At 42.9% G+C, this 26,588-nt stretch overlaps 3 protein-coding genes across 4 annotated transcripts in view; all 3 read left to right on the plus strand.

The window, feature by feature from the left end:
• The window catches only part of LOC102307210 (adenylate cyclase type 2), a gene marked incomplete in the record, with an annotated part of 25,986 nt that extends 24,131 nt beyond the window's left edge, over nt 1–1,855 (plus strand). Inside the window, 1 exon segment of the mRNA XM_014329958.2 lies at nt 451–1,855. Coding sequence (XP_014185444.1) covers nt 451–585 — 135 coding nt within the window.
• Nucleotides 1,856–2,064: 209 nt separating this feature from the next.
• On the plus strand, nt 2,065–16,739 carry si:cabz01101003.1 (ubiquitin carboxyl-terminal hydrolase CYLD). The gene is made up of 17 exons (XM_005949308.3): nt 2,065–2,177; nt 2,424–2,646; nt 3,135–3,252; nt 3,590–3,747; nt 6,463–6,963; nt 7,143–7,248; nt 8,519–8,979; nt 10,501–10,666; nt 10,820–10,961; nt 12,049–12,171; nt 12,627–12,718; nt 12,813–12,876; nt 14,221–14,419; nt 14,508–14,616; nt 14,702–14,820; nt 15,235–15,442; nt 15,526–16,739. Exons 2-17 carry the CDS (start codon nt 2,479–2,481, stop codon nt 15,708–15,710), a joined length of 2,919 nt encoding a protein of 972 aa, XP_005949370.1. The 5' UTR covers nt 2,065–2,177; nt 2,424–2,478; the 3' UTR covers nt 15,711–16,739.
• Nucleotides 16,740–17,427: 688 nt separating this feature from the next.
• On the plus strand, nt 17,428–23,752 carry emc4 (ER membrane protein complex subunit 4). 2 transcript variants are annotated; one of them, XM_005949307.2, is made up of 6 exons: nt 17,428–17,586; nt 18,877–19,021; nt 19,753–19,867; nt 20,482–20,635; nt 20,712–20,872; nt 23,037–23,752. In XM_005949307.2, the coding sequence occupies exons 2-6, from the start codon at nt 18,918–18,920 to the stop codon at nt 23,070–23,072; spliced, it is 570 nt and encodes a 189-aa protein (XP_005949369.1). In that variant the 5' UTR covers nt 17,428–17,586; nt 18,877–18,917; the 3' UTR covers nt 23,073–23,752. The 2 variants fall into 2 exon arrangements, with proteins under 2 accessions (XP_005949369.1, XP_042070982.1); XM_042215048.1 differs by having other exon boundaries at nt 17,442–17,581.
• The last annotated feature ends 2,836 nt before the right edge of the window (nt 23,753–26,588 follow it).

Below are 26,588 nucleotides of genomic sequence, written 5' to 3' on the forward strand. Positions count from 1 at the left end.
GATAGATAGATAGATAGATAGATAGATAGATAGATAGATAGATAGATAGATAGATAGATAGATAGATAGATAGATAGATAGATAGATAGACACACATAAACAAATTTGCTGAGGCAATTCTGGCCCACGGATCAGTCCTGTAGCACCATCGGGTTCTCGTTACGATAAGGTCTTGATGTCTACTCCCCTCCTCATTGGTTGGACGTGCTGAGTGACAGGACGTGGTCGGATTCATATAATCAAATTAACTGGGGTCAGGACTTTTCTTAATGTGACTCCAGCACAACACCATCTTTTCTTTCATACTGAGCTGTGAGCTCTGCCTTGGCAGCTCGTTGCCTCTTGTGCTTTTCTGTTGCCTCAGGTGTGGTTTTTTTTGGCACAGCAGCATAAAGATGCCTGGAGAGACATATAACCTAACTCTTTTTATTGTCATTTTCTGGCTCGCAGGTGACCGAGGAGACGTCCCAGATGGTTCAGACTGTGGGATACGGCGTCACTCTCAGAGGAAAAGTGAATGTGAAGGGGAAGGGGGAGCTCACCACCTACTTTGTTAACACGGATCACACGTCTCCTGATTTCTGATCAAGCCTTCACTGCAGGCCACGGCCCAGACACAAGCTGCAGGTGCTTGTTGTTTGTCTGTAGCAGCCAAGCTCACACTTGCATGACTCATTCTGGGGTTTTCTTTTTTTCTTTTTCCACACGGAGAAACACAATCAGTGTGAAGGACTTAAAATAAAACACCACTGTATGTTCAGCCAGGCCGGCAGTCGTTATAGACACCTGCACGGCCTCTGTGTGATGTGACGGCAAAGGTCAACACCCGGCAATCATTCACATTCACCGAAGAGAAGCCACCTCAGACTGGTCAAAGGAAGGCGCACAACTGCAAGCAAGCAGCCGAAAGCAGGGAGCTTTCCACGCATGCTGCCTACTGTTTCTGTACTGTATCTGTGTTTCATGTGAAACTGCTGCAGACACTTTTCATTGTATTATTATGAAAACATTAAATGAAATATGCTTTTTTTGGTACATTGGTCGTGGCTGAATCACACAATACTCGTGTATGAAGTTATAAGGTACCAAAGATCACTGCTGTCATATGAAGGATCATATAGGATTTACATTTAGAGGATTTTATTTTAGATTATTTATGTTTTTCACTACAGACATTTAGGTTTTAGCTCAGATATCTTTACATTTTTCACTTTTTTTTTTTTTTTACTGTATTGCTGCATTTGCTGTCTTCTGATATAATGACTCGTCATTGAAGGAAAAACACTGGCACCGCTCATAACTTTAGCTACGCCTGTGAAAAGGGTTTATATGTGCAGCTGGAAACAGGTTTGGTAATATTTTTGCTTTAACCTGAGGGAATCACAAGCTGTTCCATGGGATAGGAAAGAAAAATATTTGTGTAAAATATATTTATTTTTGCGATTTTTTTTAGTTATTGTTATTATTCTCTAACCTGTGCTTTTATTGTGAAATTCTGAAAAAAATAAGGACTGGCTGGTCATATGTCCTCACTGCTGGAGCCAGAGAGATTTAATAAAACCATATAGCTCTGAAATATGATTTATTTATCGAGTGTGGCCCCATAGCTGTCATTAATTATGCTGTAAAACATCAGAATATCAGTATAATTACGCCATTAAAAAAGAGTCACATGATGCACATTTGGAAATTTTGCACTTTAAAAAGACTTATTTTATGTTTTAAAGGATCCTATTCTGATTGTGCTCAGAATATTTCTTCGTCTTCTTTTTTTGGATGTGTATTTCTGTGTAAGTTGAAGAATTCACTCTATTTATAAGCTAATAAAAAAACACAAAAAAAAAACACATGTGGTGTGTGTGTGTGTGTGTGTGTGTGTGTGTGTGTGTGTGTGTGTGTGTGTGTGTGTGTGTGTGTGTGTGTGTGTGTGGAAGCTTCCTACGTGCATCAGTGAGCACTTTAACAAGAACTGTGGAATTTCCCCCTTTGCCTAACATGGTAACGCCCACAAGTGCTCTGATTGGTCTACGCTCCTCCCTCGGTTATGGCTTCTAACTTGCTATTGGCCCCCGCCGGTGTCAGTCAGCCCGCTTCCTGCTTCACAGTATGGTTTGTTATTGCAGCGAAGCTCCTTTAAATGTGAGGGGAAATGTTGACGGTCGGAGCCCATGAAGTTGGTGAGTTTCTGATAGACGCCTACAAAACTTACAAAACTAACCGTGTGTCTTTGTCTGTTGAGAAAATGACGGAAAGTTAGCCTTTTGCCATTTCTTTTGACAAACCTTCAGTTTGAACGCCAGTGAGGAAAATTTAAACGTTACCTGCCGCTGCTGCCACTTGGCCCGACAGACAGGTTTTTTCTTTTTTTCTTTTTAAACCCTCTTTACGTATCTTTTAATTAACTATTTTTCTCAAATTTTTAGAAAAATGAAGGGGTTAATTCGACTGTGAACCAGCCACACTTCACACACACGTAAGATGTCAGGGGCCCATGAGCAGATCAGGAAGCGCCGCCCCCCCAAAACGTTCTTGATCTCGACCGACATAAAGGTGCGCGACCAGCTGGAAGGTACCATTTCGCTACAGCGGGGGTTCATCTGCCAGGAGCAAGATTTGGATAGAAAAGGGGACAGCCCCTGGGTTAAGGTATTAACATATATTTGCATTCACAGATTTACACAAGATTTGACACATGGAGGAACTTGTTGTGTAGTGCTAGGAGGAGAGTCTGAAAGGTGCTACCATTTGTCAGCGTCAACTTTACTAATACAAGCTGTTTTTATTTCTCTTACTTAGAATGATTAAAATTAATTAACATTGGTGGAGTAATCTTGAGTATTTTGCGATAATATTTCGAAAAGACTTTTAAAGTGGTGTTTTTGTGCAATCTCAGTTAATTATATACATTATGCATCACTTGGGTGGCCCATGTCTTATGTTGCTCCTAACACATTCACTATGTTCCACTTCAGATTCGAGCATCCACCAGCCGCTGCTGAGTTCCTGCTTTTAAAATCGTCAGAGTTAAATTTCCTGTTGTTTTGTTCTTAATTTTTCTTTCATACTCCACACCACCATCCCTCCTCTCCCTGTTTTTTTTTTCTCCCACATGTGTTTTTCCTCTTTTCCTGCAGGTGTTGGACAATGACTTCATGGGAAAAATAGAAAGGAGAGTCTTAATTGATGTCCCAACTGACCTCACTGGCTTGCTGGAGGCTGTTAGAGATCCAGAGGCTCGACTAAAACTTCTAAGTAAGAACCAAAATACTGCAGATTTTACAGCTGCTTACTTAAAATGTGCTCGAAGCTTGATTTAACTCACTTTCTAAGGAGAGAGAGTTCAGATTTGTGTCTCTTAAGTGCTGCCAGTTACTCATAAGCTGCCCTGTTTTTACTGCACACTGTGCACACTGTAATGGCTGTTTATCGCAGTAATTGTAGAGCACACTGAAGCTTTTCTCTATTATAAGTACATTTATGGCCTGAAATGTGACCAAAAACTGTCCCAGAGGATGTTAATCAAATGTAATTAGAAGTTTGTAATCTGCTAATTATTTGTTTGTTTGTTGTATTGTTCTGTGTTTTTCAGACCAGCCTGGGAAGCTGCAGCAGTTGGCTTCTCTGCCGTCTGACTCCCCGCTGTGGGTCCAAATAGGTCAGCAGGATGAGCTGGCAGAGGCAGAGCTGAAGTACATCGGGCCCTTAACCAGAGGAAGCAGCGCTGTGTATTTTGGGGTCCAACTCAAGGTTGGCTTAATCATTGGATTGTTTGAATTTTCAAATATTTTAAGTTGCTTTAATCAGCAGTTTGAACTACTTATATGCGTTGCATGGTATAGCTGATACTGTTGAACCTGCTTTGCGGTTTCTCACTACCTACAATAGCTGTTCGTTACCAAACCTGGGCAAAAAAAAGATGGCAGCTAAAGAGCCAGAGTATAAAATCGCTAAGAGAAGAGACTTCCTGGGATCTTTTTTTTGACTCATTACCCAGAAGCTTCACAGGATCAGTGCTGATATTGCTCTGTGGGTGCTAGCTGTACACCAGTCAGCTACACTGTTAAAACCACCCTCCACAGCAGAATATTTACAGTTGTGGTCAGAAGTTTACATCCACTGAATGTCAGGGTGATTTTGGACTCATAATTATATCTTTCAGTTGTTCTTTTTCCAGGGTGGGATAATTGTACAGCATACATCTTTAATGACTTAAAAAAAAACAAGAATTGGGTGCACAAGTTTTAAAAAATGTTTGGATTTTCTCTAATATGCACATTGTCAAAAGTATAAATACAGGCTCAAATATATACATACACCCCACTAATATATAGTTAAGGATCGCTTTGCAAGTTGCACCATGACCAGACTCTATTGGTAGCCATCAGCAAGCTTCTGGCATTATTCTGGTTGAATGTTTGGCCACTGTTCTGGCAGAATTGGTAGAGTTTATTTAAACTTGTTGGTTTCCTGGCCAAGGCCCAGCTTTTAAGTGTAGTTCATAGATTTTTATTAGGGTTGAGGTGAGAGATTTGGGAATACCATTCAAGAAGCTCAGTGTGAGCTTCATCCATTCCAGTTTTAATGTGTGTTTGGGAACATTGTCCTGATGACACCCAACTATGTAAACTTTCAACTGTCCAGCTGTTTTGAGGGGAAGTTGAAAAATTTGGAGGGAGCCCTCCTTCATTATTCCATCCACTTAGGACAATGTATCAGTATCACTGGCAGTAAAACAGCCTAAGAGCATGATGCTATCACCACCATGCTTTACAGTTGTTACAGTGTTCTTTGGTTTGCATGTCTGACTATAAAAAAAGTTCCCAGTTTCAATCGCGCTTGAAGGTGTCAGTTATGGAGCAGGGGCTTCTTTCTTGGTCAGCACCCTCTCAGTGCATTGTTAGGTCACGCTGTCTTCACTGTGGACAGAAGCACTGGTCATGCAGCAGTTTCCACTCCATGTCAGGCTTGAGCCTTGGTGGCTCCTAAACATCCCGACCAGTTTCCTTCCATCAGAGGTTTCTTGTTTTGTTTTTGTTTTTCCCATCTTCTTCCAGACATTGGCAAAATGGTGACACATCTGAAATCCTTGTACTTAAGTACAGGAAGAAATTAAATTAGAAATTATTTTTTTTAAACCTATTTGGAAAATATCCACTTTGAATGCTGGTTATACATGTCGTCTATTGACTGTATTTTCCTCACATCAGATTACATAAAATAACCACTGGATCCTCACCCCTGTGTGTGAAATCAAGTGACCCACAGATATTTATAAAAATCCTTCCTAATGTTGTTCAGGTTGCCCCTGTGCTGCCAAACTATCTGCAGACCTTTGGGATGTGAACCTCTGGGAGTGTCCTATACCTTCGGCAGTGTGGTGTTGGCAGCTGATTCTTTGTGTCCTAAAGGTTGTTGTAGTTGGGTGAGGCCTCCATGGATAAGGTTCGTTCAAGCAATGCTTGATCAGGCTGCGATCTGGCCAGTTTGGACCTTGTTCATCTGACAAATGCTGTCACAGCCTGAAGCACCAGGTTGCCAGGTTCTGCAAGAGCTTCTTCCCACAGGCAGTCAGGATTGTGTACTCATTTTAAATACACATAATCATGCACTACAGACACACAATCCTATAATTGTTTGTATACATGAAAACACACAGTCATCCTCCACAATGCTTCCTTTTTAACTGTTGCTGGCTTGTGCAATAGTTTTGTTTGCATAACTTTAGTTTAATATTCATCAGTACAGACATTCACATATGATGACTAACCTTCATTGCTGTTGTGCTGTGTTTTCATATTTGTAAAGCTGTTGAGTCCACTGTGCAGTCCTCATGTCTGCTGCAGTAAAGTTGACTCTGACTTTGACTTGTAGCTAACTAAAATGAAATATGACAAAAAGATACAGGTATCAGAAATACAAATAAAAACTAGATGTGTACTCACTAAAATAAAACAATAGTACACATGAACGCTCTTCAGATAATTATGTCAACCTGTGTGAGGAGGCTTTGGTGTGACTTTAACTCAAGTGTTTATGTTGTAGTACTTGTTATTAGTTTCTTAAATGTGTTCTATTGAACATTTCTAAAAAACAAAATAAATAAATAAAAGTTAAAATGAACAGGGTGGAGACTAACCAAAGCTACATTTATCTGAAAAGAAACATTTGGAAGTTCATAAAAATAAATAATGTAACTCATTAATTCACACTTTTCCTACAGTTTGCTGTCCTGATGGGGAGGCTGCTGCCATCAGGGAGTGCCATTGCCAACAATAATCAGTGGCTGGCACAATCATCACAATTACTGCATACATAAAGCTCCAAAGTTTGCGAGCATAAAACTGCACCAAAATATCCGGGGAATCAAATCATAGGTTTATATACAAACCACAGATGTAGGAGCTGAGTTGCTGTGTCACTTGCAGTGTAACTATGTTAACTGTGTGTGTGATTGTCCTCCAGGGCTCAGCGGTGGGTAGGGGAAAAAGCAACGGCACTTACAAAGGCCAGAGGTTATTCACCTGCCCCGAAGCTTGCGCCCTCTTCGTCCCGGCCAGTCACATCAGGCCCCGCCAGTGGTCCAGCAGCTCCGAGGGACACCAGCGACCCCGTGAGCGAGAACACCGCAGCAGCAATGGTCACCATAGCAGCAATGGCCGCCCAAACCATTTTCAGCTGCCGCCCCAGCAGCAGCAGCACCAGCACAGTCGTCACATTAGTTTCCACCAGCATCCACCCAACAGCTCTTCTCAGGTGTCCCCCTTTAGCATCCTTCCACGAACTGCAGACTCAGCACCCATCACAGCTCAAAACCATGTCCGAGGCCCTGCATCACCCCCGCTGTTTCGCCCTGGTCAGCGTGTGTGTTTCCCCCTGGATGACAAAGTCTGTGCAGGGGAAGTGGTGTTCTGTGGGCCCCTGCCAGGCCGGGCCTCATCAGGAATGTACGTGGGAGCCATTCTGGTCAGTATGACCCATGAGAGAGAGAAGATGTTTGTTTGTTTGTTTTGTTTTTTTGTAGAAAATAGGACATGTTTTAACTGTTAGCAAAAAATATTTTCCCTCGCTTTGACGGTCTTATACAGTGTAATGGTGAAGCCGTTCTATTTGCATTTAATGTTTGACTCTGTGTTGTACATTAGGACACTCCTGATGGTAGCTGGGACGGGACTTACAAGGGAGAGAAGCTCTGCCACATTCCTTCAGTCCTTTATGGAGCGCTGGTGTCAGTCAACAAGGTTTCCTTAGGTAAAGCAGCTGTTTACACTCAGAAAGTTCAGGCCTCAGTTATTTCAGGTAACTCAACAAATTTAGATTTTAAACTTTAGATTTTAATCACTCTTCTTACCATAAATTGACTTCTATATAGAAAAATGTAATTAAAAAATGGCAGATTTAGTTCCAGTATTTTTCCACAATTAATACGGTCAAATGAGAATAGACCGAGAAACATAGAAACAATAAGGCTAACCTGCCTAAATTTGGCAGCTGTCCACATCAAGGTAATTTCCTTGTGCCTTTTTCAGCACTGCTTCCATTTTTAGATTCTGTGGTTGAGTCAGAAACACAAACAAAAAACCCTGTATTACACCTGACTTTGTTAACTTATACAAACTACGCAAATCTAGCTTTTTTCTTTCATTACAGAAAGTAAGTCATTACAATACTTGTATTACTTTTGTGTTACCTGCATCACGTCAACCATATAAACCTTGGGCCTACATAACCACACAGTGTCTTAAGGGGGATTCTTTTCATTGGTTTACTAAGACACGTTTAAACTGTTTACATGAGGTGATGAAATAATTTTGCTTTTCCCTCATAAACTGAAGTCACCAAGAGGGAAAAGACAAGTGCCTCTTTTCTGTCCACCTAACGTGCACAGATCGACCTGACAGCAGTTCTGGTTTCTTCCTGTTAAAAGGGAGTTTCTCTTTCCCACTTTTGCCAAAGCTCTTGCTCAGAGGGGTTATATGATTGTTGGGGTTTTCTCTGTATTATTGTAGGCTCTTTCACTTGCAATATTGTTTTTGTGATTTGGCACTATATGAATAAATATGGAATTAAAATGAACTGTGAATCAATACACTTCCTAAAATGAAACGAAGCTCGATAAGTCGCTGTCTTTTTTCTTTATGCTAGAAGAGCTAGAAAGCAGCAAATGACAACTTTGAAGGAGGCATTTACCAAGTTTACATCAAATTGTGAAGTGTTTTTGCTTGTAATGGGTCACTTGCCACATTTTATTTTTTTGACCTCACCTTTTTATAAACATCTTGCAGAAAAGAAACAATTAACACCAACAATCACTAAGTAAAAGCAATACAGAGATGTGTAACTGAACCAAATGAAAACGCAGTCAAAACAAGGAATTGTGTTTTGTCATAAGGGCCGAGTGGACGTGAATGAGGGCTATGTGGAGACAACTGTGTTTACACCTGAGCTTTGTAGAGACGAAGCGTTGCAGGAGCATAACAGTAAAAATAAACGTCTAACATCTTCACTTCTGCGTCCTCAGAACCAAAGTCCCATCGAACCAACCCCACTCAGAAATCTTCCAGAACCGTCCTGAAGGTGGCACTCCCCCCAGTTACTAAATCAGTCCCTGTATCGCCGCCTGCCTCTGCACCAAAGATAGCCCTGATGCCCCCAATCAAACCAGCACTTAAATCTCCCCCTCTGCCTCTGCCAAAACCCGCCCAGAAACCCGGGCTTCCTCCCCCTCCTCCTCTACCCCCTCCCAAACCGCAAGGCCTGATAGCCGGCCAGCAGCAGCACACCAATGGTACTCACGGACCCGCCTCACCGCTGACGGCTCCGGGTAACGGTGACGACGCAGCAGAGAATGGAGAGGCAGGATCGGGCAGCAATCTGGAGGTCGGGTCGATGGTTGAAGTGAATGATCCGCCGCTGTTTGGAGTTATCCGCTGGATTGGATGGATAAACGGGATTTCAGAGCCAGTGGCAGGAATCGAACTGGTAAGGACAGTTTGTGCCTCAGTTTTTATTCCCTTATTGAGGTTGTACACTCATACAGAGTTTTCTACATCAGTTTTTTACTTCCCAGACGGATTGAAAGCAGTTGCTACTTATAACTGAATCATTGTTTTCTTATGCCGGTAAAGTCGTGTTAGCATTATTATTTAAACAAAAACTGGTTATTTCCATCACCACATTTGTCACCACATATCCTTTTTCATTATTACACAAACTTCCTGTTAACTTTTATGAGGGCAACGGAAAAGGAAGCTGCAGTTTGTTTACGCTTAAGAAGATCATTCGCTCTTTGTTAAAGGATACCTTTCATACCAAGCATTCATGTTTCTGCATGTTCGCTTTTCAAAGAAACTGTTGGCAGTTCTTGTGGATTGATTCCTGATAAAGTCTTGCCTGTTCTTGATCCTGTTTTGTGTTCTGCTGGCCGCAAGTGGTCTGAGAAGCCTCTGCAGAAGCGCTTTAATTCTGCGTTTTTGGAGGACAGCTCCTATTACAGAAATACTCTGTATATATTTTTCTTGTCACTTGATCTATGACCTCAGCAATTTTTTACCTGGCGGGTTCATGGGCCCAGTCTTTAGTTAGGAGTTTGAATTACTACAACATGATGTCCATTTTGTAAATTATAGTCCCATTAAGAGTGAAATAGATCAAACAAAGCAGGGTTTGAGTTGCTGAACTCGCAGATTCAAAAGAGGATATACAAATGTTTGACCGACACATGCACTGAAAAGAAGAGATGAAGGCATCAGGAACTCATCAACTACTTAGCCCCCTGCACTTGAAGTTGCAGTATGCTGCTCACTGTCTGTGGTATCTGGTGGCCATGTGACTATGAATCACTGCAAGTATAGATTAGCTTAAGGTTATAGAGATAGATCTGCTATGTAGGAGTCTGTGGGGACTGACTCATCCTGAGAGACAGCCTCAAGTGGGCATTAGAGGTACTGCAGTTTTTGGCACTTGTGCTGTGGTTTCACCTTTTTGTTACAGAGGTTACAGCTTCAGCTACATTAATTGTTTGTTTGTTTTTTAATCTATAGCAGTTGTAATGGCGCATCAAGCATCAGTATAGAAACTGATTTCTTCCAGTATATTGTTCCAATGGATTCATTTTTACCATCAACAGCTGAATCAAATACTTTGTTACAGCAGCAGAGGAAACTTGGAGTTTGATGTGTGGGCTCTAGGCACAAATATGCCGCATATCACACAGGGGGGTGATATGAGCCCCAGAGGGAGGATGTCTTTGATTTGCAAGGCAGGTCAGTACGGAGGGCTCAGGCTGCCTGCCAGGTCACAGGTTTCACTCCATTAGTTTAATGACCTTCTATCATGCTGGTTTGCAATAGGCTAATAAATTCCCACGTGTGTGTGTGTGGTGTGTGTGTGTGTGTGTGTGTGTGTGTGTTTGTGTGTGTGTGTGTGTGTGTGTGGTGTGGTGTGTGTGGTGTGTGTGTGTGTGTGTGTGTGTGTGTGTGTGTGTGTGTGTGTGTTTTTCAGGAACAGGAGCTGTCTGCTGGAACGGATGGCAGTTACCTCGGGGAGCGTCACTTTCGTTGCCCGGCCAACAAGGGGCTTTTCGTAAAGCTTCGCAACTGTAGACGGGACTCCAGATTCCCCGCCCCCGAGATGCCTGTCAATCAAGTGGAGCGATGCAACTCTATAGGTAAAGTAGGCTGCAATCTGACACAAGGCCACGCCAGCACCTCGCCGTCAAAGCTCTCTGTCTCATTTTTGCATACGTGCTGATGATCGCTGTTAAAGCAGCATTTATGACGCTCTGATATCTAATACCATCTTCTGTGTCTGTGGCTGCCAGCCTTTGCAGAGTGGGGCAGTGAGCGCGTGGAGGAGCACACTCCTCCTGTGGAGGGGGATGAGGCCCGGGAGCTCTACCAGGGCTGGAAGAAAGGCATCCAGGGTCACCTCAACTCCTGCTACCTGGATGCCACGCTGTTCAGGTAACATCTGAGACATTAGTTACTGTCCTACATCTCATAGAAAGAAGACTGTTGGTGTAAATATGTTGTTTTGACAAAAGCTGGTTTTTCAGATTTATACCAGATCTTTCAGATGGTTCACAAAAAGGCTGATAATGAATGTTTTTTGTCACTGTGATTTACAGCAGACATGCTCTGCTGTGTATACTGTTACAATACTGTACATACAATACAATACATATTAAATGTGACCATTAGAAGTGATGCATGTGACAGGCTTATTTCTGCTGCTGGATGAGGAAGAGAGTAGATATGACTAAGACCGTCATCTCACAACTCCGCCCACGTGGAAACCAGTGACTTAGAGGAAGGTCAGCAGTCTAAAACTGCTACCTTCAGTTGAACATATCAAAAGCAAAGACATGAAAGTGCACTCGCATATGATGTCACATGTCGGACTGTGGAATATGTTCAGTGTTATAAATATCTTGGAGCAGTTATTGTGAAGCTGTGTGCAAGAATGTTTGAGAAGGCTTCTTTTCTTCCACGTTGATAAAAACAATGATGATTTTATTTTCTTGCGCTTTTACTGAATCGTTCTTATCTTTTTCTTCTTGGTGTCCTGGTTTGGATATTTACATGTAAAGAACAGAATATCGCTCAGTCAAATGGTGAAGTGGTCTAACAGGCTGATCGGTGAAGCACAGCTGAACCCAAGCATCCCTGCACGCCAGACAGTTGCAGCGGTTCACTGGTTCGATTTCTTTTTGCACAGAGTTTCAGTTTCCTCCTTCTGGACAAAGATATCTGGTTTAAAAAAAGCTTTGTTTATGCAGCCGTCACGCAGATAAACAAATTATAGCTTTGCCAGTTTTGTGGGCTACATGATGCCCCAAATGAATTATTAATAATTCTCACTTTTAATATTTTTTGCATGATGTATATTTGTTGCATTGAGAGTGTGCACGTGAGGATGGATGATTCACCACTGCTGAACTAATCTACCTACAGGTAGAAATGAAGGAGCCTGGCATTAAATGAGGGGGTGCACCAAGATTCCACCCAGCTGCTTGTTTTATACCCCACCTGTGTGCTGTTGTCTCCACAGTCTGTTTTCCTGCTGCAGTTCAGCTGACTGTGTGTTATTCTGGCCCACCGACCCTAAAACCGACCAGAGCTCCAGTCAGGCTCAGGACCTTCTACGCTGCGACATTGTCAACCCACTGCGGAGGTCTGTGCTGTTGTCACTGGTCATTGTTTGGTTAAAATGAACCGGGAGGTATGATGGAGGGACTGTTGTGCCCATTTCCTGTCTCCTTACTATCAGTTTCTGTTGTCACCATCTCTACAACAAAAACTGAAGTTTCTCTAGTGACCACTTGAGACTGGCTTTAAAACACGAGTCAGTGGCCATGGTTATCTGATAACAGTACTAACACTACTGCTACTTATCCAGAATAGTGACCTTTGGTATCACAAGCATGTGGAGTTTAATCCAGTGTTCTGTTTGTGGTCGTTAAACACAAATGTCATTCTAATAGGAGGCCCAAAAGGTTGCAGTCATTAAACACCACATGTTCACGTGTCGCTAGGCTGAAGCGCTCATAACTTTAGTTTGTGCTCACATTCTTGTTATATATCTGTGTGATGTGTCTGAGGCGCTCCTGTGCTGCCGTGTTTTTAAAGGTACGGCTATGTGTGTGCCAGTAAGACAATGGCGTTGAGGCGACTGCTGGAAGCTGCGAACAGTGATATGGGCTTCACCAACCAGGAGAAAGGTATGCAAGTGTTCTCCTCCACCAGGGACTGTGCTGCAAACATAGTTAAAGACTTCGAGGAATGCTGTCATACCTCTCTTGTTCTTTCTGTCAGATCCTGAAGAATTTCTCAACAAGCTTTTCCAGCTTCTCCGAGTCGAGCCGCTTCTCAAGATCAGGTAATGTTGCCGACACTTGCTGTTTTTTCTTTTCTTTTTGTCTGCATGGACAGTTTCTCACTGGGCTGTTGTTCCCAGATTACCTGCACACAGTCATTATCACACACACAGGTTAGCTGTTGCATCGACGCGGTTGGAAGTTGAATTTGGATGACGTTTTTCCAACACGGTCGCTCTTCTACATTTCATGCATTCCTCTGTGAGAACACAACCTGCCGCCAGTTCACTTTTGTTCAAAGGTGATGGAAATATTTGCCTGGTTGTTGTTTGTTGTTGAAGTTCACACTGTCTAAATCTAACTAAAGGAAAAGGGACTTCCAGCCTGGAGGTCAAACAGACTGTGGCTCTTCCTAAAACTATTTGACTTGCCTCTTGTGTCTATAGTGTCCCTGTGAAGACTGCGTTCAGTGTTTTCATGCTTGTCCATGTTGTTATTTGCTCAGAGCTCCATGAAGTGTTTCACCTTCCTTTTATGTACTTCAGTGACTCAACGGATCTCAAACTTGACCTCTGAGCTTGACTTCAAGGTCACTGTCATTCAAACTTGCCAGTGTTTTTTAATAGATGCACCTGTTTTATGAATTTGAAAGTCCTGTGTTGCTCTGATCTTGAGTTATCGTGACCACGCGGCCCGCCCGCCTGTCTATCGTTGGCAGGGTAATGACAATACCCCATCAGTCTTTTATAGCTGAAGGGTAAAAATGGCTGCAGGTCCTAAAGAGTTAATGCAATACTCTCATTGAACCCCTTGAATTAAAGCTGGAAATTGGCTCACATCTTGTTTGATTTAAAGTCTACTGTGAAGGCGTGCAGAGACAAAAACTACAAGGAAAATTGTTATTATCCAAATATTTATGGATAACTATATGCTTACACAGCCAAGCATCAAAGGTGGTCATTGTTGTAATGCCTGCTCTGTCAGTGTTTTAGGATTGCACCCGGTGGCTTTGTTCTGGTGTTAAACAAGGTCTCGAGGGAAACAATAACAAAGCAACACTGAACGAGACATGATCCACAGTGCAGCCAGAGGGCAGCATAATTAGACAGCTAGATCTCACAAGCTTGGCTTGCAGACTGCATTTAAAAACCGTACACACACACGCTGGTGTTTCATTGATAAAACCTGAAGCATAGATATGTTGGATGGTCTGCACCACACAGAAAACCACATGCTTCAGGAGGTAATATTTGTTTATGAATTCCACAACAATGTATCGAACGTTAAAGGTTTAGCAGTTAAAGGTCAAATTCAGTAGCTCGAGTTAGAGGAGCTGAGGCCTGATCATCACCTAAATCTTGAGCTCATTCTACATATTTAATTCCCTGCCTTCTTCCTCTCCTCAGATCGATGTCTCAGCAGCCACAGGAGTGTCACCTCTATCAGCTCTTCCCTCCTGCCCTTACCCCCTCTCCTTCCTCGCCCGAGGCTCTCTCCCCAGTCAACTCCCCGATCCCCCTCTCCTCAGCGTCATCCATGAGGGTCGCCAGCGTCCAGACCCTGCTGGAGTCCTCCTTTCTCCACTCCGGCCTCAAGTTTGTTGAGGTGATAGAAATAAGCCAGAGATTTCACATCAATATGAGTAAAAAGGAGTTGCTATATTTTCTTATGTGTGGCTTGATGTGCCCACCAGGCTCCCTCTTGCCTCTTGCTGCTCATGCCGAGGTTCGGGAAAGACTTCAAAATGTTTGACGCCATCTTGCCGACCCTCAGCCTGGACATCACAGACCTGCTGGATGACAGTAAGGACGATCACAGGGAGCGATTTGTTCCTGCTCATTGAAGATTTGAAGTAGCTTGAGTTTTATGTTCTCCTTTCTCTTGCAGCTCTGAGGCAGTGTACTATCTGTCAGGCTGTAGCCGAGTGGGAGTGTCTGCAGTGTTACGATGATGTAGACATCACTCCTGGACATCTGAAACAGTACTGCAAGACCTGCAACGTTCAGGTAGCCCTTCACTGCTTCAGGTTTATAGAGACATGCACCAAAGAGCCTCTGCTTTAAAGATGGAATCGTCTGCAGCAGTCCAGCTTAATTCAGCCCAGTGTTGTGGTTTTCTGGATCGCTGATACTCTGTAGACTCACTCGGTACTCTGTACATGATACCAGATTAAGATTGTACCCTGTGCTGAAAGTTGGCTGCCAAATAAGCACTCTTATTTTGTGTCTTACTCTGCACTAAATATCAGATATGTTTATAACTGTAACTGCTGGATGCTGCTGCTTGCTCCTCACATAATCTCAGCACTCCACTCTGTCATCCAAGTATGGGCACTTGTGATTCAGTGGTTGGCTTCATGGTAGCTGCTGCCGCCTTTTATATACAGTCTGTGTTTTTTACTCATTGACTTTGATCACCAGGTCCACAGTCACAGGAAACGAGCGTCCCACAGCCCGGTGAAGATTGGCGTCCCCGGGGAACAGTGGACAGGCCCCCTGCACTGCACGCGACAGCGAATGTCTCTCTTCGCTGTGACGTGCATCGAGACCAGCCATTACGTGAGCTTCGTCAAGAACGGGCCCCTCGACACTGACTGGCTGTTTTTCGACAGCATGGCGGATCGGGAAGGTGAAACTCAAACACGATAACCGAATCTTACATTCAGCCAGCGAGGAGCACGCGCTCACGTTTCTCCATGTGCTCTCACACAGGTGGAGAGAATGGCTTCAACATCCCCCAAGTGAAGGCTTGTCCCGAGGTGGGCCGCTACCTGAGCTTGTCAGAGGAGGAGCTGAGCAGAGTGGACCCCAGCTCCTTGAGGGAGGCTGCGCGTCGCCTGCTCTGCGACTCGTACATGTGCCTGTACCACAGCCCCGAGCTCAGCCTGTACAAGTGACACGGACACTCAGCACAGACGTGCAGACTGAAGTGGACGTGTTGTCCTCAGGTTCTTCCCTTCGCACAGCTGTCTGAATAAAACGTTGCACTTCAGAATATCAGGTGTAACATGAAATCTGCCTTATTCTCACCATGACCAGCATTTTTTTTTATTACTCCCTCCTGTGAAGTGGGGTTAGAGACTGAAGTTCCCAGTGAGACGGGAATGTTGAAGTGCAGCTTCTTTTCTTTGTGGGTAATGTTAGACACACAAACTGGCCTTCATGTACAGACCCAGGAGGTTTTTTGTAACAGAAACTTTGCTCATCACCCGGAACACTCTCCAGAATTGGCTGCCCGCAGCTTCACACACTCAGAGATGTAAAAATAGCAGATGTAGCAGCAAGAGTCCAAAGGTTTTTAAGAAGATGGTGTAAAACAGCAAAGGTTAAGCTGGTTGACGTTTGTTTTACATCTGTAGGTTTGTTATTGGGGCTAATTTTTTGGGTCATCCATGTTTAAAACTGCTTAAGTGCCAAAGTGCTGCAGATTTATGGCACGGCCTTAATGTTCACATCTTCTGTATATCAGGAGTTGCAGTTTGTCTACAAACAAGATGCACTTTAAACTCTTTCGTGAAGTGTTGCCCAGTAAAGGACGACGAGTGGTGAGGGTCTGAGAATAAACCACCGTCCATCCAGAAAACAGTCAGCCATACTTCCACACTTCTACTGTGCCTGTTGAACAAAGAGCCTTATGTTTAGGTAAAGAGCTGTGTACACTTGCCAACCTGCTGGTGAGCTTACCTGTGCCTTAATGATGCTCTCACACTGTATGAAACCACTGTGCCTGTAACATGTAACACTTGTACTCTGCACAGTTCAGTTTGCACTGCTTTATTTACACGTCAGTTCATTTGTATATAATAGCATTCCCTGTAACTGACAGCACAGATTGCACATTGATGTTTAAACTGTTAGATTGCTTACAGGTTCTTTAATGCAATCCAGCTACACGCAATGAGAATAAAGATTTGATATTGTTCCTATGTCTTAGTGTTTTTGCCTTTTTTTTTTCTTTTTTCTTTTTTTTATTCAAATTTGTCAAGAAATCTAAAACATGTGGGACATGTCCATCTATCGTCTTCTGGTTATGGTGGATTTAAACCAGGACCTTTTTCCTGTGAAGCAAAAAATCCACACCACTGTGCTTCCCAACTCTTAAACGGCTGAGTGAGAAATAATCATAATTTTCTCAAATCTGCTCCTTAAAAACATGGGTTCTGTATATTTTCTATACTTTCTTCCAGTGAAGCTTTCCCTAAATAAACTATAATATATAATATTTAAACGGGAAACGACAAGAAACATTATCAATATATCAAAATAAAACAAAAAAAAAACTGACCCATCATACCTTTAACACTGTTCTGTGGATTTTCTCTATCGACCACAAACAGAACACTGGTGTCACAAGCATGTGAAGTCTACATTATATATTCTATTGTCTACACCGCCTGGGGGAAAAACTGCCGTTCAATTTCCCTCAAATTAAATAGTCTTACCACAATTAACCATCCATGTTATTTAAATGAATATTCACTTTAAGTCTTCTCCGTACATGGTAAAAAAATTTTAACCCGCAAATTATTTTCTATAACTTAAAGTAAAATTAATTATTATATTTTCCCCTTGAGGAAATATTTTATTTTATTTTAGCGGACGTATGACGTAATATCCGTATCAGCAAACTGCGTCATCATTTAGAGCCCCGGAAACATCGAGAGAGCGACGAGGGGGTTATCTAAACCTGAGCGCACGTCGGAAGCTTCGTCTCTTTCCGTTAAAACGACACCGATTAAAGAAGCTCCTGAGAGTGTTGGATGTTTCTGTAAGGTACAATAGTTTTTGAAATAACGCTCCGCTGCCTCGTTCACCTATAACGTGCTGCTTGGTGACAGCGTTGTGAGGCGCTGGTGACCTCCTGCTTAGCTTCTGGTCGACTCGCTTGTATTTATAGCTGGCAGTGTGTTCAGTACACACTTGAACCGTTAATGTTAGCTCTCCGGGAAACTGTGCTTCGTGTTTTAGGTCTATAACAACAGAGGTGGCCGCTGTTAGCAGGTGCAGAGACACCGAAGCTGTTCCGACATTTTATCTGCAGAAAAAACAGAGAACTGGCTGTTATCCCAGGATCGATCTGTTACAGAAAGAACAGGATGGAGACAAACTGGGAACTCTGATAGTAATAATTTATGTCGTTTAGGGGCCATTCCTCTGTTAGAGCATGTAGAGATCACAGTGTGTTCACACGCTGTTAGTTGCAGAGTAAGGTCTTCTCTGTTTCCCTTATTTGACAGCATTAAAACACACACACAAGGTGACAGGTCACTGGTCACTTTATTAGGTACACCTTTCTTTCTCCATTGCCCTCAATACATTAGACAAGTAGGAATGTCAAGACGTCCTGCTGAAGTTCAAACTTGAGCATCAGATAAGAAAGTAAGTTGATTTAAGTGACTTTAAACGTGACATGCTTGCTGCTGTAAGACATGACAGTATTTCAGAAAATGCTGATCTGCTGGCACACAACCATCTCTAGAGTTTGCATGGAAAATATGTAGCGAGCCAAGTTCTTTGAGTGAAAATGCCGTGCTGCACTTAAAAACTAGACAACAAAAAATGTTGCCAGGTCTGATAAGCCTCCATTTCTGCTGCGACGTTCAGATGGTAGGGTCAGAGTTACCAGTAAACAGCATGAAAGCATGGATCCATTCTGCCTTTATCTGCAGTTCAGGTGCTGGTGGTGTAGTGGTGCCTATAACATCTTCTTGGTACCAACTGAGCATCTTTTAATCTATTCTGTGAAGATTTAAAACAGGTCTGAAGTGACAGCGACTGTATAGCTGCTGCTTCTGCAGTAGTAAAGGTGGCTGTGTGTGGTTAAGGCTGTGTTGATGGATTTGTGGGTTCTATTTTCCTGATTAAATGTAACATTACTTTATAATAAGTGGTTAAAATGTTTTCCTTTTGGGGAAGATTAAAAGGATGAAACCTGTTCGATGTCTGAAATCAATGACTTCCATTTATCGACTGGTGTTTTATTCTCATATTTTGTCTTTGGCTTAACAGAAAGCTGCACAAGCCTTTTACGTCTGCAGTTATTTATGCATCCTATCTGTGCAGGTGCTTTCTGTCTCCGAGGTCCAGCAGTGTAGTTGGTTGCCATGGCGTCTCCAGGAGGACAAGGAGGAGGAGCTCTGTCAACAAGAGGAGGAAGCGGTGCCAGGAGGATGAAGTGGGCTCTGGAGCTGAGCCTGGGCAACACCAGGTAAATGGAAACTGACACGTACCCTGAACACTTGTCCACACCACCAGGAGGTGTGGACAAAAGCTCTGGCGTAGAGGTGAGAGTAGTGCAGGTAACAGCTCTGTCCAGGTGATCGAATTTACATGTAAGATATGATTCTGGCTTTAATGAGTTACTAAACAACAAGTCTGTTATCCTGTAATGGTTTCACTTTTCAGCACGCCCCTTTCAATATTTCTGCCTCCCTGCATTGCCAGGCTGCTGTGTTCCAGGTGTAATTAAAGTTGAAAAAAGTCCATTCAGTTCAGTACAGGTCGCTGCTTTTATTTAAAGTTTCATAAACTGAGAATTTAAGTAATTGTGTTACATTCAGTATGGCTCAAAATCTTTCCTGGCAGGTAATTGTCCCATTCCCAGTGAACAGTTTGGGAGTGTGTCCTGTCTAAACTTAGAAGTTGTACATCGAATGCTCATCTTGATTCAACGCCAAAGGGCATTTGTGTCTCCTGCTAGACTTAAACTAGCAACCTTTTACTTATGTCCCGCCTAAACTACAGATTATTTCTGCCTCCAAACTTTTTAGAAATCAGCTAATCCAGTTTCTCCTTGTTTACCTGGGCGTCCTCACAGTGTGTGCATGTGGGCTTTACACTCTTGTCTCGAGTGGTTTAAATGCTGATATTAAATTAAACGGCAGAGCTTATGAGACGGTGAATAAAGGTTAAATCTGGTCATTTTTATTCCCGCTGCAGGAGCCGCGGTGACCGGCAGGGCGGTCAGGGAGATGTGGTTTACCCCATCGGCTACTCTGAGAAACCGGTCCCCGACACCAGCATCCAGGAGACTGACAAGAACCTGGTGGAGAAGGTGAGAAAAGCTCCAGATACACACATTTTCCCTCCTGTTCGAATGGTCCCAACCACCAGTCTGTGGATTTAATGTCTATTTAACTTCATAGGTGAAGCTACCATTGCTGAATTAGTTTTGCTTTACTTTGTGAGAAATAAACACAATAACAAATCTTTTTATAGTGACCATCCATATTTTGTTTTTACTGTAGTTTTATAGTTTTTGTACTAGCTTTATAATGACTATAATAACCATGGTGTACATAGTTATTCTGTCAAATATGTGGAATCAGTACTTTGGGCAGAAACTGGATGTGGATTTTGGAACTGGCACAGAGGAGAGTCTATGTGCCTTCTCACAATGAGCGGTCAGCCCGTACTTTGGAATAGGTGCCTTAAAGACAGTCGCTTTTATTTTGATAGGACATTTAAAACGATAGGACTACAGTCAAAATTTTTCCTCACAAAAGTGTTAGAATGAAGGTGATCTGCTTAGAATGAAAAGAAAAGAGCTCAGTAAAGAAAGCGAGGCTTAGTTTTGGGTGGACGTAAGAGGGTCTTTAGCAGGGATTTAAATCAAACATGTGGTACTTGGTCTGACCCCGCCCACTCTCTCGTCTTGCTGTGGTGCAGAGGTGCTGGGACGTGGCCCTTGGGCCCCTGAAGCAGATCCCCATGAACCTGTTCATCATGTACATGTCGGGCAACACTATCTCCATCTTCCCCATCATGATGGTGTGCATGATGGCCTGGAGGCCCATCCAGGCTCTCATGTCCATGTCTGCCAGTGAGTATCCAGCGCTCGGACACCGTTTATGTTCCTGACCGGATGCTAACTGCTCCTTTCATCCTCTCCGCCTCAGCCTTCAAGCTGCTGGAGAGCTCCAGCCAGCAGTGGCTCCAAGGCCTCGTCTACCTGATCGGAAACCTCCTGGGCTCGGCGCTGGCCATCTACAAGTGTCAGTCGATGGGACTGCTCCCGACACACTCGTCCGATTGGCTGGCGTTCATAGATCCGCCGCAGGTAAGGTCGTAAACGTGCAGCAGGGATAAATAGTTCTTCAAATTGATACCTTAACTGTATCTACTAAAAATCTAAGATGAGTTTGACCTTGACCTGAAGGCCAGAGGTCAAGTTTTCTGTACATCTTGTATATGCAATGACTTGAACAAGGGCTGAGATGCAGATTCTATAATTGATACCATAGATGTGTGTACTAGGAGGCTGACAGGTAGCACTGCTGGTACCCAGTGTTTTTAGTAGTAATATTAATAATAATGATAGTAGTAATAAGAATGGGTATAATGGTAGTAATAGTAAAAAATGATAATAAATGATGACGTTAACCTTTAGAATTGTCCCTTCTGTTTAAGTGTAAAGTTTAAGTACATTCATATTTATAAAACTTGTCTCAGTTTGTCCACAAAGAAATCCACCAGCACAGCCGATGTTTGGGCTTAAACTTTATTAAATTAGATAAAGGTTTCTGCAGCTCATTACCCCAAATTTCTGTGGACCCCCTGCTTACAAATAAAAAGGGAAAGCTGTAAGTGGTTTGTTTACAGGGGAAAATAAAAACACCTCATTGTTTGTCATGACGGAGCAGTACAATCTGCCACTGAGCAGATTTTCACACTTTGTTCACATTTTGAGTAATTCTAGTTAAAAATACAGCCAATAAAATGAGGTACAGAGTCTGACACAAGCTTTCCATTAGCTCAGCTTTTGGCTTCATCGGACTGTTTGTTGATAAAAGCTGCTGTGAGCAGCTCTACATGTTTGATTTGGCAGATTCTTTCTAATGCAGCCTTTGAAGGGATGTGTGTGGAAGTGGTGACCCTTCACTTGTTCTGTGAATGTGTGAACCACTGCGCTGTCTGCCAGAAACACAATACCTGAAAAATGGCCCAGTAGGTTTGGTCTGTAAAGTAATTTTTTCATGTTTTCAGGCTTTTTGGCTTCTTCATTAAGTTCTTATAAAACAGACGTGTCACGATCCTCAACCTGCTGAACTACTGTTTCTAGCTCAGTAGGGGGCAGAATTGGCTTAGTTTCAAATTCTCCTGAGGTCATGGGAGAAACCTTGCGTTATCGATGATGTATTTATTTGGTCGTCAGAAACATCTTTGTAACATGCAGGAACAAATAAAATCTTACCTTTTTAATGTTAAAATACCTCAGAGTGGGCCTTTGAGGGGTGACTGCACATAAACATCAAACAGTTAATGCTTGACAGTCTGTTTCCTTCCTTCCTTCACAGTGTGACTGAATCATTTGCAGGTCTGCTTGGAAGTGAAATGATTGCAAGTTGGTTTTAGGTGCAGTAAGCAAAAGTTCCCTGATGTGCTCTGGGGAGGAGATGCACATCCTTCTGGATTTCCCTCAGGAAGAGTATGCAATGTCCCTGAATCAAACATACGGAGCTAGTTGCTATGGCAACCGCTTGTATAAGTGCACAGCCGGAAGTAACTTTGTTACCAGTTTCACTTGGTATTACCCAGCAACCTCCTGCAACCACTTCCCAACCAGTTGGGGAATACACATTTTTTTTCCTTAGCGAACAAAGGTTGCCTGATGGTTGCTAACTGGTGTGTAGGCCTGTGTGAATTAGAAAACAGTCAAACTTGGGCATCATTTACCTCTTTACCCCTTGAAAGCAGACTTTGAGTAACATCTGAAGCTCTTTTCTGAACTGAGTGGTTTATGTCATATTTAAGGCCTGTTTACGGGAGATATGAATGACTGTTTGCATCAGAAGTTAGTGAGGGTGGTGTCTGCCTGTGGAGCTACCCAGAAAATACCCAGAAAATATTCTAACGGTGGTCAAAGCACCTTTTTATTGATATATGCTGAGGTGTCAGAGGGGAGGTCTTCAGATGTCGACTGTATGGGGAAAGAGCTAAACGAGGTTAAACATTGTCTGTATTTTACACTATTAGTGAAAAAACTCATTTTCCAGCTCGCAGTGTTTCAGGCTTCTTTATTTTCCTGTCACAGTGACAGCCACGTGTTCCTGACTATAAGAGCTTGAAACCAGCGGCTAACTGCCAATTAATTAAGTATGGGTAATTAGTTTAACCGAGTAGTGTTTCCCAGTTTTAGTGTTTCAGTTGTCACACAGGTCCCTGCGGTGTTTTGTCACACTGGTTACTGCCTCTCACTGTACCCACATTTGTCTTCTCCACAGAGGATGGAGATCATGGGAGGAGGGATGGTGTTGTGAAGAGGACCACGTGTGCATGCAAAGGATTGATATGTTGACCTTCAGAGGTTAGATACTGTAAATACTCCACCTGAGCCGCACCACCGAGGCCGCCCGGCAAAGCTGACATGGAGGAAAATCCAGCTGGCTTTTTTTCCCCGTCCTCAGCAGATCCAGGCTCGAGCGCGGCAGCTAAAATGGCACCGCCAGGGTTTCATCTCACACACACACATACACTATTTGCCTTTTATCAGAGAAACGTTACTTCCGCCAGCTGCTCTGCTTACGTTTGCCGTCACCTCTGACGTTCTTCTTTTCTTAAAGCCAGCTGATCATCATATTTACTTCTGTTCAACTACTGTAATTTCACTTGACACATACTTCACATGCTAAAAATACGAGATTATCGACAAGGTTATTTTTGGAGGGTAAACATCACTAATGGCAGAGTGTTACCTGTAACTCCCAAGGGAGTCCCTGGGAGGAGGTCATTTCTCATGAATAGTAGAGTAGTTTTTTTTGTTTTCTTCCATCAGTCGTTCAGTTTGTTGTGAACGCTTCATTATGTTAACATGAACTCACCAAGCTAGCCCACAGCATTTACTCACCTGTTTAATTTATAGGTTTGTTTAATTTATGCAGATTTGCTTTTTCCCTATGAAAATATTCTAGGAAATAAATCCTTATTGGTTGAATTCAAATGAGTTTGGATGTTTGATTATTTTTGCAGTGGTTTTTTGGTAAGTTGTTTCATGAAGATACTTAATGTTCAGTGGAATTACACAGAAACTAAACTATAAAACTTCTAATGAAGGCTGTAGGGGTGGCAGAGCAGGTCAGCCACTAATCTGAAGGTCAGTGGTTCAATCCCAGGCTGCCTCCTGGCTGCATGCCAAATATCCTTGGGCAAGATACTAACCCCGTGTTTGCCTACTGGTGGCGGCAGCCCCGCGCCCCAGGGCAGCTGTGGCTACAATATAGCTTGCCATCACCAATGGGTGAATGACTAAAGCGCTTTGGGGTCCTTAGGGACTAAGTAAAGCGCTATACAAATGCAGGCCATTTACCATTCATGTTTTTGGTGATTAAGGTGTGAACTACTGGGGACCATGTCAGACTTTGGGTCTTCTTGTCCAACATGTTTAAATCTGAAGGAAAAAACGTCAGTTTATTTGCTCAGTTATGACATTTTTCAGCCATAAGCACGAGTTGTTTAATATGTCAGAGTGATATGATATTACACAATATGACTGGTTGCAAGAGAAAAATGCACACCTGAAGGCACGGCCGATAAGATTGTTTTTAGTCGGATATTTACCGCACCCTGTCCACAAACCCAGTTCAAAAGGTCTGATTTCGTTTGTTGGATTTTCTGAGATGTCACAAAGCCTCCCAAGTCTCTTTTTGGTTTTTTCAAATGTTTGTCTATCATAGTCATAAAGAACACTTTAAAGGATTTCTGGATTTATACTGGGGTTGGCTTCAAATGTTAATCACTTTCAGTTAAGTCCCACTGTCCTGAATGTTTTCAGAAATCCTGGAAATAAATAACCTGAACCACAGTCATGAATTCACAGAGGTAGCAAAGATATTCCTTTAATGTAACTGGTTTTAAAAGATCCTTCAGCGAGATTAGTCTCCGGTTCAGAAGCAGAAACCACTTTGAATCCATTTCAGCTGTTTTGGTGCAAATGAAGGTACTGGTTGGAGCAGAGGCTCCTGCTGGGCTAGTCGCTCTACAGCCCCATCCAGCTCTCCTCGTGTGGCAGCCTGTCTCAGGAGAACTCCTCTATACTCTTGATATACCTGACTGTGCTGCAGGAACTAACAAAAACACTAACAGAGTAAAACCAAAGAACATCACATTAGCTCCTAATCCTTCTTTTACCACCTGGACCACCTTGGGCTTCACCTTCTACCTCTTATATATGTATGTACACACTCAACTGGCTTCTTTCCCCACACCTTGGTGGAGGGATTCAGAAAACCACTGAAGCCCCGCCCTGGAGCCAGGCCTGGGAGGGAGCTCAAGGGAGAGTGCCTGGTGCCAGGGTCTTACCCCATGAGACCCAACCGGGCCCAGCCTGAAGAGGATACGTGGGCTCACCACCTGCTGTAGTGAGCAGGATGCGTGGGTGTGTGTCTGCTGGCTATCAGGACATATACTTATAGGTCCCTGATGAGAAGATTAAAAATGTGTGTTTTGTTAAATCATATATGTTTAAAGGGAAAATAAGAAATGCATATATATAACATAAATGATTCCAGTAAATAATTTTAGAATGGATGCTTCAGGCTTCACACAGAGCCGTCTTGGTGAATAACATTTATGAGCCTGTTTTGAAAGCAGGCCTTTACAACGTGCTTGTATCAACATTTAGCCAATTACAGGAAGTAAGTATCAAAATAAAGGTTCAGCTCAGCCAGCAGTGAATTTCAACTCCCGTCTTTGCCTCATTCCAAACTTTTCCATTCCTCCATTCCTTTTGCTTCTTCTTGTGGGTGTGGATTTATCAGCACCCAGAACAGAAGAATCAGGTATGGCAGAAACCCCAGAGGCCATGAGGCTTTCACAGCGTTTGGTAGTCATCAGTGAATAAACATGAAAGCTTGGCTCTTAATGTAACATCTGAGATTCAGAAATGTCCCAAAACATATTAAATATAGTCTTCTTCACAGGTATCTTCATCTTATCACAGTACTGCCACACAGTGTGCATTAAATTTACAAACAGCACAGAGGACACACAGAGAGGGTAGCATCGTCTGCATTATTGGTACAGAGATTATGTTTAAAGAGCCTTCTTCTCTGTCAGGGAGCAGCTGCCATCCCACACAGTGACACAAAGTAACACATCTGGACACTCTCTCCTCCACTGCACATCTTCAGGACTGAGCAGACTTCATCCTTCTGAGAGATTGACGGACTGGTGCTTACACAGCACCTTCCTCCTCTAACTGAGCTGTCGGAGCGTTTTGTAATACCAGCTTCATTCACCCAGTCTCGCTCCCTGTCTAAATGTGTCTAAATCCCTTGTCAAACATCTGTACACCCCAACCTGAGAGTAGTATAAATCCCGCTTTAGCCAGCTAGCATACTGGTATAAGATTCACAAGTAGCAAATGAAAAAGCTAGGACTGGTAAAAATCTGGTAAATGGAAATATCCAAATGATGAGATCCTTGAGGGAGAGACAATCCTGATTCGAGCGGTGGTTCTGCGCATGCACTTTATGGTTATACTTATTAAAGTTAATCTAGATGTGTTAAAATTACTGAAATTTGTTTTGGTTTTTTGTATGACATCACTTGTCACTTTTTTGACAGTCGTATGGTAACACTCAATTTGTCACACACACACACACACACACACACACACACACACACACACACACACACACACACACACACACACACACACACAGATTTTTATTTCTTTTTTAATAACAATTCCATACATGCTTTCCGACCGGTTTGTCTGGTCCGACTTGGCTGTCCTGCTGGTGGGCCGGGCTGTGAGCTTACGTAGGGGACGGACG

Source organism: Haplochromis burtoni, unplaced genomic scaffold (assembly GCF_018398535.1).
Source record: "Haplochromis burtoni strain Fernald_Lab_line unplaced genomic scaffold, NCSU_Asbu1 Contig_648, whole genome shotgun sequence".
Lineage (NCBI taxonomy): Eukaryota > Metazoa > Chordata > Actinopteri > Cichliformes > Cichlidae > Haplochromis > Haplochromis burtoni.

What these genes read in the sequence shown, in the direction of transcription:
- si:cabz01101003.1 (XM_005949308.3), top strand. Translation starts at nt 2,479, where the DNA reads ATGTCAGGGGCCCATGAGCAGATCAGGAAGCGCCGCCCCCCCAAAACG. An exon ending in CACAGACCTGCTGGATGACA is followed by an intron (nt 14,617 to 14,701) that starts GTAAGGACGATC and finishes TTTCTCTTGCAG; the next exon opens with CTCTGAGGCAGTGTACTATC. An exon ending in GCAAGACCTGCAACGTTCAG is followed by an intron (nt 14,821 to 15,234) that starts GTAGCCCTTCAC and finishes TTTGATCACCAG; the next exon opens with GTCCACAGTCACAGGAAACG.
- emc4 (XM_005949307.2), top strand. Translation starts at nt 18,918, where the DNA reads ATGGCGTCTCCAGGAGGACAAGGAGGAGGAGCTCTGTCAACAAGAGGA. An exon ending in ACAAGAACCTGGTGGAGAAG is followed by an intron (nt 19,868 to 20,481) that starts GTGAGAAAAGCT and finishes GCTGTGGTGCAG; the next exon opens with AGGTGCTGGGACGTGGCCCT. An exon ending in CGTTCATAGATCCGCCGCAG is followed by an intron (nt 20,873 to 23,036) that starts GTAAGGTCGTAA and finishes TCTTCTCCACAG; the next exon opens with AGGATGGAGATCATGGGAGG.